The sequence below is a fragment of the Lepidochelys kempii genome, chromosome 8 (assembly GCF_965140265.1).
Source record: "Lepidochelys kempii isolate rLepKem1 chromosome 8, rLepKem1.hap2, whole genome shotgun sequence".
Classification (NCBI taxonomy): Eukaryota; Metazoa; Chordata; order Testudines; family Cheloniidae; genus Lepidochelys; species Lepidochelys kempii.
In genome coordinates this window covers 8354611-8368840 of record NC_133263.1, presented here as the reverse complement: position 1 = coordinate 8368840, position 14230 = coordinate 8354611, and the positions used below count along the sequence as shown (strand labels likewise).

General features: G+C 39.6%; 1 protein-coding gene across 3 annotated transcripts in view; it reads right to left on the bottom strand.

The window, feature by feature from the left end:
* Positions 1-14230, bottom strand: part of ADAMTS2 (ADAM metallopeptidase with thrombospondin type 1 motif 2) — a 258408-nt gene that overhangs the window by 52768 nt on the left and 191410 nt on the right. For all 3 annotated transcript variants that reach the window (XM_073355401.1, XM_073355403.1, XM_073355402.1), the window contains exon 5: positions 5446-5529. In XM_073355401.1, coding sequence (XP_073211502.1) covers positions 5446-5529 — 84 coding nt within the window. The remainder of the gene's footprint in view (positions 1-5445; positions 5530-14230) is intronic.

The following is a 14230-nucleotide window of genomic DNA, read 5'->3' as shown; positions in this document are numbered from 1 at the left end:
AAAACCACAGCAGACCCCTCTCTAAACCAGCCAGGAGCAAATGGAAGGTGGTCAGGTCAGGTCATGCACCTCATTCAGTATCGAATAAGCTTGTCCTTCCAGCCTCTCCATACTTGTAGTTCCACCTTAGCTACATTACTCACATTACCCTGCTGTGAAGAATGGAGAAAAAAGGAAGCTGGCTCAAAGCAAGCCACTGCTTGCCAGCATGGCTGGCTCAGTTACTTCCTATCCACACGGAGGCATCATAATACCATTTGTCATAGTTAAATTTGAAAAAAATAGATACACAAGGATAAATAAAACATCATGTCATGAAAAGATATGGGGTGAAATCAATCAAATCCCCAGAAGTCAATGGAGCCAGGATTTTAACCCTGGTGTCCATTTGGTGAACTGCGTCCAGAGTGATCCTAGAGGAAAATCTTTCCTGAATTCTTTTCCATTTGCATGATGCCTGTGATGGTTAATGTGTGTCTAACTTTCTCTCTTGCTGTTATGAGACATCAACATATTCTAGCGTACTTGCTACATTTGTACAGAAGCAGTATTGTCTGATGGCCTCAGCATGGTGGTGGAAGCCAGGAATGTAAGAATTCTAAACCCTGGTCTGCCAATTACTTGCTGTGTTGTACTGGAACATTCATGTAACATCTTTGTTGCATAACTGTGAAATGGGAATAATAATCTTTACTCACCTACTTCACAGGGAAGTTGGGAGAATACATTAGTTCATGTTTGTTCAGCACTTTGGAATATAAAACACTATCTAAATCTTATGAATTATTACTACAAATTGTCATTTTTATTCATTCTCATGTCATTCATCTTGTCTTCTATCATTTTCTCTGTGAGGTTTTCTGGTTGTTATTTTGTTTATTTCACTGTGATTATTTTAATATTAGATTGGATTACAGAGCTGTTATATCAAATAATATGTTTGAATTATTAATTTAGGTGGTGGGTAATAGCTGTCCCCCCAAATCTATCTGTAATTTACGAAGTTGGGAATAGATCTAGCTACCTCTGATATCAATAGAGCAGGAAACAAGCCCTATTTCTTTTTTCTTTGAGTATTCTTCTTCCCTATATTCCATCCAAAAAATATAATTACAGCAACTGTAAGCCCCCATCACTGCAGTATATGGGAACTTCAAAATATCTCTGTCTTTACTGAATGTTGAACATTCCGTAAGACAATGAATACTTTTTTTCAGAAAGGAAGACAAACATGAATTATCATATATTATTTACAATGTTGTTGTAGCCGTGTTGGTTCCAGGATATTAGAGAGACAAGGTGGGTGAAGTAATATCTTTTACTGGACCAACTTCTGTTGGTGAAGGGGACAAGCTTTCCAGAGGCTCAAAAGCTCGTCCCACCCACCAACAGAAATTTGTCCAGTAAAAGATATTACCTCACCCACCTTGTATCTCTCATGAATTTTGAATTGAATCCAGATTAAAATTAGAAAGAAACAAACTAAATTAGACAACAGTAATTGGGAAATATGCATCTGACTGAACAATTTTCTTCATGATTCCTTTGCTGCCATGGTGCTATAGTTATGGCACATACATCCCAAAAAACCCATTTTCAAGTCACTGAATAAGGACAAAATCATTGTTTGCTTTACGTGCCTGTTCAGGGGAGTGAGTGGAGAGAAAGTGTCCCCCTTCTCTTTTGCATGGGCTAAATGTTTCAGAGTACAGTGCAGAAAACAGCCTCTGGAGGACCAATATCCCATGTCCTACTCACAGGTATGGGGCAAAGTGGGGACTGGGTGGAGCCGTGTTGCCATGCACCCTCAACGTGCCTGCTGGTGCAGTTGCATTTATGCAGAAGAGCGGGTAGTAATCTGCTAAACAAGTGATCTAAACAAGTGGGAATCCAGGAAATGAATTTCAGAGTAGCAGCCGTGTCAGTCTGTATTCGCCAAAAGAAAAGGAGCACTAGTTGGTTAGTCTCTAAGGTGCCACTAGTATCCTTTTCTTTTTAGGAAATGAATTGTGACTCTCGGTCACAATTTGTTCCCGGGTTTACTCCTGGGGCAGCACAGCTATATGCTGCCCTTTACTCAAGACATATTGTAAAGTCACAGTCTAGCCTTAGTCCTTATGAAAAAATAACAGTTCTCTCATGCTTGGCTTAATTGCAGAAGCAATAATTTGTGCATGAAAAATGTGCCATCTCAATCCAACTATCTCAGATGTTTTGATTTCAGTTCATTAGATAGCTGCAATATGTTATCACAACGAATGTAGAGGAGCAACTTCCTGTATCCCTTCTATATTTGTTCATTCTCATCTAATTGCTGAAATTTCAAGGACCTGAAACTTTCAAAATTACAGCTGGGTTTATTTTACTGCCCCGAAAATACTGAAAATGAGTGCAGTTCAGTGACTGTGATGCCTTCAAAAAACAACCATTGAAAAGCTGGTTGCTATGCAACCCACAGTATTGTCTGTATTACCCTCACCAACAGATGACATATTGTATAAAATAAAATAAACCTTTTTAAAAAACAATACAGTGAAAGGCTGTTTGGGGGTGGGTGGTACTTGCAATAACTCACAACTGTGTCACAACCTCAAAGGAAAAACAGTGCATCACTCATCCATGCCCCATCTATTATGGAACCCCAATGTAATTATTATGATTATTTATCATGCTAGTGATCTATATACCAAATTGCGCTGAATGAAGCAAGCAAACCTTAAGGTACCCACTGGAAGGTTTCTAAAGCAATACTTTCCTCAAACAAGATTACGTGGTGATATTTTCACATAGTGAAGCCAAACAGGCCATTTTACTCTTGCATTGTTTTAACTTGCGCACATCCCTTTAGTTCTAAAACTGCTTCTGCTGGCACAACTTTAGAAGCCTCTTTCCCACCCCCCCACAGAACAGATTAAAAAGGCTGGGGCAGTACAATGTCCTTTCCCTAACAACCCTATTCTGAAGAGAAATCTGGGCCTGGTTCTCATTTACACTGAGACTCCTTTACACTGCTCTAGGTAATGAGGCCTCAAAGTAGGGGGTAAATTACAATTATATAAAATTACACTTATTTAAAGCCCCCTTTACACTTTCAGAATGGTGCAAAGAGGCTGGAGTGTAAATGAGAACCAGGTCCAAAACCTCTGGAAGAGAGAGCGGAGCTCAGTCTCTATGCTCATTCAGGAACAGATTCTGATACCCAAATGGTACCTTACTCCACATACAATTCTGTTGAAATCAGTGGGGCTACTCGCAGACTAAGATGCTACCCATTGGGTATCAGAATCCAGCTCCGGGTTACTCACTACTGAGCCTGCCAATAAAAGGAGCGGTTGGCGCTAACTGCAATGGTCATTTTTGTAATGTGATCATATGCCCATTGGAAACTTGACTGGGATCACCTGCTCCTTTCACACAGGCCAAACAGCCATTACAGAGTGAATGTTTTCATCCTCTGCTAACCTAGTTGGGATGCAAACTAGTGACACAGAAGCACACTGCTTTCTATACAGGTCTGCAGTATCAGTGAGATGCAAATTATTAATGAACAATATTTTTTGTTTAGATTTTTTCCCTCTTTTCTTCTTGAAAAACAACCCACCCTCTTCTTGGAACGCAAACAAGAATCGGAAAGTGGAATTGGGATCTACTGTACTTACTATATTTCAGCAGATAAACCAGCAGAAGTTGCAAGATATTAGATTATTATAGATATATAACTATACAGAGATAGACATAGCAATGCATACATTTAATACATGGGCATTACAAAACAAGGCATCTGATTGACTGATAAAGGTTCCAGCTGCATGGGTATCTTCTACCACCCCAACTTGAGAATTATTAGCCTGTTTACATTCTCTCAATTATTATCCATATAACAATTATTAAGTTATTTCCCCTATTTTAACCCAACTTTCTAAATATACACACTATGAACGCTGGGCCATAGAATGGCAGATACAAACACTTTCCCCACACTCCTTTCCTTATCTTAGCATTTATATATCACTTTATATCTCCAAAACACATCACCCTGTGAGGCAGGCAAGAAAGTATTACTATCTTCAATTTACAGAAAAAGAAGCTCAGACAGAAAGGTCAATTGACTAACCCAAGGCCACGTGGTGAGTCAGCAGCAGAGCCTGGATTAGAACTCAGGGCCTCCTGACTCTCAGCAAAGAGCTGGTGTTGTGCCAGATCTTCAGCTATGGTAACTCAGTGCAAGTCTGTTGACTTCACTGGAGCTACACCCATTTATACCAGCTGAACTGACTCTCTATTGTTTATGGATACCATTTAGGCCACTTGCATGTCTAAATACTTAGCTGACTCTGCAAATCAGGTACGACTCATGAATGTCCAAATGACAGTAACTGTAGTCACAAAAAGGCAAGCTAGATCATAAAAATATTTTCACTTGAATAGTTGCAGGTGCTGCTGTACCTAAGAGGAATTGGTAGGGCTTGTCCTCATTCAATGAATGTTATAAACATGCTTATAACTCTCCTCCAGTTTCCAAGGAATTAGAAGTTGCTCAGACAAAACTGGGGTAAAAGTACTAAAGGCTTTAAAGTAATCCCACTTTCAAAATCACTCATCATTTCAATGTTCTTTACAGGAGTGTTGCTTGTAAACTGACCCATTCCACAGAAACAGCAACAGAACTGTAGAAAATAAAAAAAAAACCTTGTAATTCTTAATTTTGATTTGATTCTGCAAAGTGCAAGACACTCTGGCCCCAATCCAACAAAGCAAATGCTTAACTTTAAACATGTGTCGTCCAACTTTACTTAAGTACAAGCTTAAGGGATTTGCTGGATCAGAGCCATTGTGCTCAGCAGAACTGAGCCCACAATGCACTTACTGTATGGTAATATAAGTGGGAGGGATAGCTCAGTGGTTTGAACATTGGCCTGCTAAACCCAGGGTTGTGAGTTCAATCCTTGAGGGGGCCATTTAGGGACCTGGGGCAAAAATTGGGAACTGGTCCTGCTTTGAGTATGGGTTTGGACTAGATGACCTCCTGAGGTCCCTTCCAACCTTGATATTCTATGATACACACAGTCACGTGTTACTGCTTTCTTATGCATGTATAACATACACAGTATATATCATACCCCTCTAGTGGCCAAAAGGGTCAATACCCATGAAATTTGCCATAAGTTATCTAGAACAAACTTGAAATAATACTGCCAAAGCAAAGCGGTAACTTAAAGTGACATAATAAGAGAAAACACAACAGGAAATTTTATGTTACAGTTATTTTCCAGCATGCATTTCATATAATAAACAAACAAGTGTAGATGTAAATTACATATTATACATTAATGCTATATTAATAGACAATGAACAAATTAAAATAGAGTAGTATATGAATTACACAGTTCATTAAAAGAATCCCGGAAACATCTAGATCCATTATTAAAATTAGCCTTTACTTACTTTCCCATAGCTCAGCATGATTATCCTCACCAAAACAACATTAATGTGGGCACCTAAGGACTCGTCATGGTAGATTTCATTCACCTGCAAAAGAGTGTAGATATTTTTAATAATGATTCTGTCAATAAGTAATCACAGTAGCAACCATAAAACGTGAGCTTTTTATATATTGTGTCTTTAAGATACAGATCAACCACACTCATTTGTAAAAAAGGGGCACTTCCACTACTTGAAAGAGAACTTTTTCTATGTGAACTACAGGGCTCTACCATAAAGGCTCCATATAGGCATCAAATCAGAAACCATCTTTGTTCAGGAACCAATTAAAGTCAGTGAAAGTTAAACAGTGCTTCCCTAAATCACAGACTAAAGTACTAAAATACTCTCAAGGATGATATCCTTATAAAGCAGTCAATCAAATGAGTTGTTTTTATTGTGCCAAAATTAACTTAAAACTATACAAGCGTAACAAAATCTGTAAAATACTAACACAGAAAACAGGGGGTTTTGTATTATACATACATAGAATAGTTTGCTTGTGTGTATGTATGATTAACTGCAATGAAGACAACGCTATGGATATTATAACGGAGAATGAACTACAGAAGTCCAAGGAATACAGAAGAAATAATACTATAAGCAAGCTGGGCAAAATATTAGCTATTAAAAGAGCTGATTGGGTTCATCTATGATGGGAGGAATGAAAGAAGGCCAACTTAGGGTCTTATAAATATGTTTGGTTTTTTGCTTTACAAATTAGAATAAGTAGATAAATAAATATCTGCAAGGAAAATATATTCTCTGCTCCCTTCCCTTCAGATCATTAGTGCCCCTAGTAAATCATGGGCCAAAACTGGACTATTTTATGTGTGGGACATAAAGAATAGCTCATATTTCATGGTGTGTTTCTGACATAAGAAACATTCAATGTTCTAGTGATCAATGGCTCCATGTCTAGTTGGCAGCCGGTATCAAGTGGAGTGCCCCAAGGGTCGGTCCTGGGGCCGGTTTTATTCAATATCTTCATAAATGATCTGGAGGATGGTGTGGATTGCACTCTCAGCAAATTTGCGGATGATACTAAACTGGGAGGAGTGGTAGATACGCTGGAGGGGAGGGATAGGATACAGAAGGACCTAGACCAATTGGAAGATTGGGCCAAAAGGAATCTGATGAGGTTCAATAAGGATAAGTGCAGGGTCCTGCACTTAGGACGGAAGAACCCAATGCACAGCTACAGACTAGGGACCGAATGGCTAGGCAGCAGTTCTGCAGAAAAGGACCTAGGGGTGACAGTGGACGAGAAGCTGGATATGAGTCAGCAGTGTGCCCTTGTTGCCAAAAAGGCCAATGGCATTTTGGGATGTATAAGTAGGGGCATAGCGAGCAGATCGAGGGACGTGATCGTTCCCCTCTATTCGACATTGGTGAGGCCTCATCTGGAGTACTGTGTCCAGTTTTGGGCCCCACACTTCAAGAAGGATGTGGATAAATTGGAGAGAGTCCAGCGAAGGGCAACAAAAATGATTAGGGGACTGGAACACATGAGTTATGAGGAGAGGCTGAGGGAGCTGGGATTGTTTAGCCTGCAGAAGAGAAGAATGAGGGGGGATTTGATAGCTGCTTTCAACTACCTGAAAGGGGGTTCCAAAGAGGATGGCTCTAGACTGTTCTCAATGGTAGCAGATGACAGAACGAGGAGTAATGGTCTCAAGTTGCAGTGGGGGAGGTTTAGATTGGATATTAGGAAAAACTTTTTCACTAAGAGGGTGGTGAAACACTGGAATGCGTTACCTAGGGAGGTGGTAGAATCTCCTTCCTTAGAGGTTTTTAAGGTCAGGCTTGACAAAGCCCTGGCTGGGATGATTTAACTGGGAATTGGTCCTGCTTTGAGCAGGGGGTTGGACTAGATGACCTTCTGGGGTCCCTTCCAACCCTGATATTCTATGATTCTATGATTCACTGGGATACGTTATTAAGCTTCTGGAGAGTTGTTTATTAAAAACAAGATCAATACACTCCTATTTTTTCAATATATCTTTGTCCCAAAGGGACCATATAAAATATAACTCATTTCTGATCTCTCTGTAAAAATCATGTACTATTTCACAAAAATTTCTTTGACTGTTATTTGAAAGTATATTTTAAACATTTGGTCTAGATTTTCAAAAATACAAGCCTAAATTTGCTTCTAAATTCACATTTGGGCACCTAAAAAGAGGCTTGATTTTCAAAAGTAGTGACCACGCTGAAGTTCCCAATGAAGGCAGTGACAGTTACTTAGTCCTTGGTGCTTTTGAAAGTTAGGTCAATTATTTATGTGCCTAAATGTGAATTTAGAACCCTAACTTTAGGCTCCTATGTTTGAAATATCTTCATCTTTCCTCTCAGGGACTTTTAAAACAGCAGATTAACATACTGAAGGATTTACATATACACTTGTTTAAAATAAATTATGTGTTAAAAGGAAAGTTTTGTGCTGACAAGGACATTTCATTGTGTTCTTTATTAGATGCCCCACAACTCAAGAGTATTATCATCTTGATGCAGGGATGCTAATCTGCCTGATTCTCTGTGCATTGGGATAAGAATATATGCCTCATTGATAACGAGCTGAAATTTGCAGTAACTTAAATATACATAAAATAAACACTGAATAAAATCTTCGGTGTATAGGAAATAATAAGCATGACATGTAACTAAGGTGTTTTATTAGTTCGTGAGGCATAACCCCAATTGTTACACACTCCTTTCCCATTAGCCTTCAGAACTTAACCTCCGCCTTTTTTAACAATAGTGAAGCAATACATCAAGTGCATCATTACTACATGCCAAATTAAAACTTGGCAGGAATACGATGACAGAACGGTATTGAAACATTGTTACACAGTTCACCCAACTGACATCTAAGAAACACATTTTATGAATGACTAGAAAAGCATAAACATTGTAAAAGTTCCTTGGCATCTGTGTAGTAGGTTTTCTCTCAAATATAGGGCCAAATCAAAGCCCAGGGTCCAAATGTCATATCTAGGGATTGATTCAGCTCCAATGCAATACTCCTTCTGTGGGAGCTGGACCCTCTGGCTCTTTCACTGGGCGAAACTGGCTCTATAAAGCAGTACTTTGTTAGGGTGCTCTATGAGCAACCCAGGAAAAGGATTGAGAGTCAGATTTTGATTCTTTTAATGTTATATTTTATCATCATTTTAAATGGAATATAAAATAAATTTCAAAACAATAAGTTACTTCAAAAAAAATATTAAAATGCTCCATTCCAGTAAGGTTGAAACTTTTTTTTAAAACAAAATTTAATCAAAAATTACACATTCCCATGGAAAGTTTTGATTTTGACAAAATGGCATTTTCCAATGGAAAAATATTCGGACAGAAATGTCCTGACTAGCTTTACTATTAATCATTTCTTTGCATTTAATTTCCTTGGTTATTTAAAATGGGGGGAAAGCATATGATAACACACTGAAATAGATTCACACTTATTTCAGTGTGTGAAGTGAATGGCATCTGTTTGTTTCAATGTGCTATTAAAGAAAGGAGATCCAAGTGACTGAGCTCTGAAATGGATGTGCTCAAATGTGCATGAGAATTATCCCTTGAAACAGAATATTACCAGTAGAACAATGGAATTTTAAAGCCCCAGATCTGTGGTGTTTTTCCTCAGACATATAGCTTCTGCATTAAAAGCAGATCTATTTACTTCAGTGTACAGATAGCCCGATACAAAAAAATGCAAGTGTCTAGAGTAAGAGATGTAGTGCTGATTCTGATTTCATCCTAATTATTCAGCAGTGTAACTCCAGTTACTTCAGTGGTGATACCCTGGTTTACACCACTCTAAGAGATATCAGAACCGAGCTTCCTGTTTGTCCTTAATCCGTGAGGGTAGGATTCTAATGTTATGCTGGTGCACAGGAAAGCAGAGCACACAAAAAGGCTCTCAAAACTGCAGCTCCTGCACTCTGCGAAGAGCAGATTTTGCATCAAGTCTCATGAGATGTCACCTGGTGATTCAGCATTTACAGAGGGTGTCTAGTAGGACTGGGGGAATCTAAAAGAGTTCAAGGTTTGGAAAAGTATTTTGAGGGGTTGGCAAAACTATTGTAGATCAGACCATTTTTTCCTGTAATTTAATTCCATGGTTTATTTTCACAATGTTTTAATTAAAAACTATGCTGGAGGCTGCCGGAGGGCCTCACTCTTGAGGTGGGGGGCAGTGTCCGCTCCCTGTCACTGTGGCAGGGCAGCTGGCTCAGGCCAAGATTGCAGTGCCAGTTGTCAATCAGTGCCTCCCTGCCTCTCCCCATCCCCAGTCCTGGGAGCCAGGGCTTGGGTGGGTGGGATCCGGCAGCTGCAAGTGCAGGGAGGGACCCATTGGGATGCGGAGCCAGCTCTTTCTGAGATGCTATGTCTTCTTCATAAAAATACTGGACATTTCCTCTAATTTGAAAAATCTGCGTGGACAGAGGAAATGTCTGGGAAAACCTGGACGTATGGTAACCCTAGCTGTGAGGGACACATTATGCTTTGTGTATATTAGGTTTGAGAAACATTAATGTGTTTTTAAAGTGCCTGCCACAATGGGACCCCGATCATTACTGGGGCTTTTGGGCATTATTACGATACAAATAATAATAATAGCCCTTGTACTTTTGCAGGTGTTATCAGAGGTAAGTTACCCGCAGATAAATTTGACAGGATCTGTAGAAAACGGTGAGTGGTTTTCTGTATTACGCCACTCTTAATAAAAGCAACCACAGTGAGGAAAAAGTCACAGGTGGACTCATTTATGCAGTTGTATGAAGTTTCCTGGCATAGGATCTTTATTAATGCTTGTTATGCAATGGGCAGTCTGCTTTACTAAAAGTCACTGCTTCTGATTTCAGAGGAATTTCAAGGAACCTAATGGTAGCAACGGTCATGTAATAAACAATGTGACTATTAGCCCTGTTGTGCTATTAGCCATTTCAAACCGAGTTTTGAAGCATGCCCTTTGTCGTACATGTACAATATCACACAGTTGTATAACACCTGCTTTCTCAAATTCATTTAAAATGGGCCACCAAGAGCCCTCAGTCACAATCTCTAGCTACAAGAAATCTGAACTGGATTTGAATCAGCTACAAAGGATATCAAAGCTCATGGACCTAAGCCATTTTTAGGGCACAATGCAAGATGCAGCTTTTTCATCTGACATTTCAGCTACCACAATTTGTTGATCCATCCAGTCCACTCAAACATCTTTATGATCACTGAAAAGTATTGATACAAAAACCTCTTATTGCTGAAGTTTTCCCTATTCATTATCTTTGGGGGACTGGGCAGAAGCCTGGAGGAGAGGGGAAGAAAGAGGTCAGATAGACTCATAAACGTAAGGTCAGAAGGGACCATCATGATCATCTATTATGACCTACTGCACATTTCAGGCCACAGAACCTTGCCCACTCACTCCTGTAATAGACCCCTAACCTCTGGCTGAGTTACTGAAGTCCTCAAATCATGATTTAAAGATGTCAATGTTGTATCAGTTGCAGTGGGGAGGTTGCCTTCTACTCCATGCTCTTCCTCAGGTGGGACATCAGAAGTCCTATCAAGCCATTTATAGGACACTGAGATGCAGCTGATTCATCTGGCTTTTTAGTTGTATGACTGTTGCCAACAGCAGACATAAAGTGGCTGGGGGGCAATCCATTTATTGCCTATTTGGGTACAGCATTAATACCTGTTTTTTATTTTGTAACGTTAAGCAGAAACCATGGTGGAGGGCATGGCCACTCAAATCTTTGTAGTCCAAAAACCTCCCCAAAAGAAAAATCCCCCTCCCACAACAGCCACATAATTGTTCTAGTCTCTTTCTCCAAGCAGTACCATCAGCATTACACACATTTCCTTGCAGGGTAACCCAAGAGACAGTGAGATTCAATGACTTCCCCCATGGTCACACAGCAAGTCTGTGGACACAACCCATGAATCAGGACTCCCAGCCCCCTTTTCTAATCACCAAATGACACTTTTTCATTTCCCCTGTGAAGGAACCCTTCCTCTTGCAAGTCTTTATTCAGTGTCATGAGGAAAAATAATGATGAGAGAACACAGTCTAGACAAAACTTGGAAGTCAAATTCTGAACTCAGATGTGAAGAGGTGAAACAAACGTGCAATGGTGGACATTCTGGAAATATAAGACAATGTACATTGCAAAACTGAGATAAGAATCTGGCATTCCGTATGTAAATACTAGGTTAGTATTTTGATTTACCTCACTCTGTGTGAGAGCACAGTGGATATAATTAAGTCCAAGTTAGTTGCTTATGATCCAAATTTAAAACATTTCACAGCACAGATGTGTTGGCTTGGTAAGAAACTAGTTAGCTTAGTATTACAGATCCCTATCTCATCTTTGAATGCAACTCTGGCTTTAGAGAGGTCATAGACTTTTTGCTGGCTGCTAGACCAATTGCTTTGTTCCTTCCTTAGGTTTTTTTGAAGTCCAGCTTTTGCTTACAAACTACAATACTGAGATGTTTCTCCAAACAATATAAACTAAGTTTTGACTGAAGGAGTCTAGTTTTCATTAAGATCTCAAGCTATCACAAAGTCTTATTGCAAAGTCTATTCACAGTATAACACAGTAAAGTAACCCACTTCAATTATTTTTCATAGAGAAGGTGACGGTGCCGTCTTAATGCACTAGAGAAAGAGGACTACTAGGTGAACCTCAGAAGTTTGGTTTAGGAAAGCCTTCAAAAGTTTGGATGCCTATCAGAATCTGATCCTAATTACCCATGTTTTCTGCCCTCCATCATGCAAACTGTGTTATCACCATCCCTCAACAGTCCTTACACAATGAGCTGTTCAGGTCTATGGGTAGAAGGCCCTGTAGCCTGCTACCCACTCCACTGCCAGGGTCTCTCTTTCGGGCACAGCCATAAGTCACTCTTCCAGAAAGCTAATGGGGAGTGGCTGAGAAACCCACAGTTCCTGCAAGGGTGAACATATGTGGGAAGTCAGTGTGCCTCACTCTCATCCTATTCTTGAGCAAGAGGATCTGAAAACACCCTGCCAGTGCAAGCTGCAGTTGCTGGAATGACCCTTTAAAGTTTAAAATACTTTACTAGTATTTAACATTCCTACCCACCTCCATCTTGGGCACTTGTATGGTTCTCACTACTGTAATACCCAAGTGCCTCACAATTTGCTATGTATTTATCCTCACACACCCCTGTGAGATACGGGAAGTGTGTCACAGGGAGACTGAGTGATTTGCCCAAGGTCACATAGGAAGTCGGTGGTGGAGAAGGGAATTGAACCTGGGTCGCTTGAGTCACAGGCTACTGCTCTAACAACAGAACCATCCTTCTTCTCTACTTATAGATCTAATGCTGTAATTCCTGGAGGCCTCGGTGAGGTTGGGGCCCTACTCTGCTAGGCCCTTGTAAGTGGGATGAGCCAGTCTCATATCTCCATTCTTCAACAGAATGAGGAAGTTCTTTATCAGAAATTTAAGAACCTGGAAAAGGGCATGGGCCAGGTTCATGTTTTAGATGGAGACGGGCCTGAACCATAATCCCATATTTAGACTGTGAGCTCTTTGAAGCAGGCACTATCTATTACTCTGTGTTTGTATAGGGTCTGGCACAATGGGGCCCCATTCTCAATTGTCCCTTATGCATAACCATAATAAACATGATTAATAGTAACAATGATAACACTGAAACATCTCCATACATAAAGAAAGTTCAGATCTGGATGCAAACTTTGTGGTTAGGGCTCATGTTTAGATCTGGGGTAAACTTAACTAGCATCTGGTCAATGCCAACTTTCTATTCAGACTGGTACTAGCTGCCTGGGAGCTTCAAAGACTGTCCAAGATGCGGAAGGCTGTTGCTGGTGGGAGGTGATGATGAGAATGAGTACTTCAAAACAACTTGATACGTTTGTCTAGACATCACAGCCTTTGACTGTAGGTCTTATTTGATCTGAACTTTGGGAGGTTTGCTCATCACTATAAGCTACCAGTTTTATTCATGGGAAAAGACTAGGCATTAGCAATAATGGGAAGTGCACATCTAATCCAGCCTTCATACTGTTGAAAATTACACCTGAAAGCCACCATAGAAATGAGTGAAACTTCTAAGAGTTCAGTAAACAACATTTCCCAATAAATCTGTCGGATGTCAAATTGCACACACGACTTTTGCTGAAATTTAGCAACAAAGATACTAAAAAAAATTGACTGAGGCACAGTCAAAATCTATATTTTCCCCGGTTCATAAAGTACTGATTCTTAGAATACTGTGAACGATGAGTTAACATCCAAGCACACATTCAAAGCACACATGAGCTCTAATTTAAATATTGTTAATTAAAATCTGGGTGTATAGCATTAGACCTACACTTACTACATGCATAATCATTAAGAATTAGCTCCAACTTAAAGAGTATGGGTTGAAATAAATTACTTGAAATAATGGATACCTGGGTATCCAGATTATTTAATTTTAAAAAAATGCACACCTTTTTCTTTAAGTATTACTGACGTATCCTCCCTCTCCTAAAAATGCTACCCAGTTTAATAAATGCAATTCTGCTTACAGAGTACACTATTATTTAAAAGGGATCAATCATCATCTTTTCCAACAGCTTGAATCAGACATACTTTGCAGGCTTTCATCTTTTTGTCAGTTAAAAATGATGACTTTTCTGCCCTTTCCATTCATTTAGGACTTTCTGTTCTGTATTGGAATATTTTCACCTTCCATCCTCCAA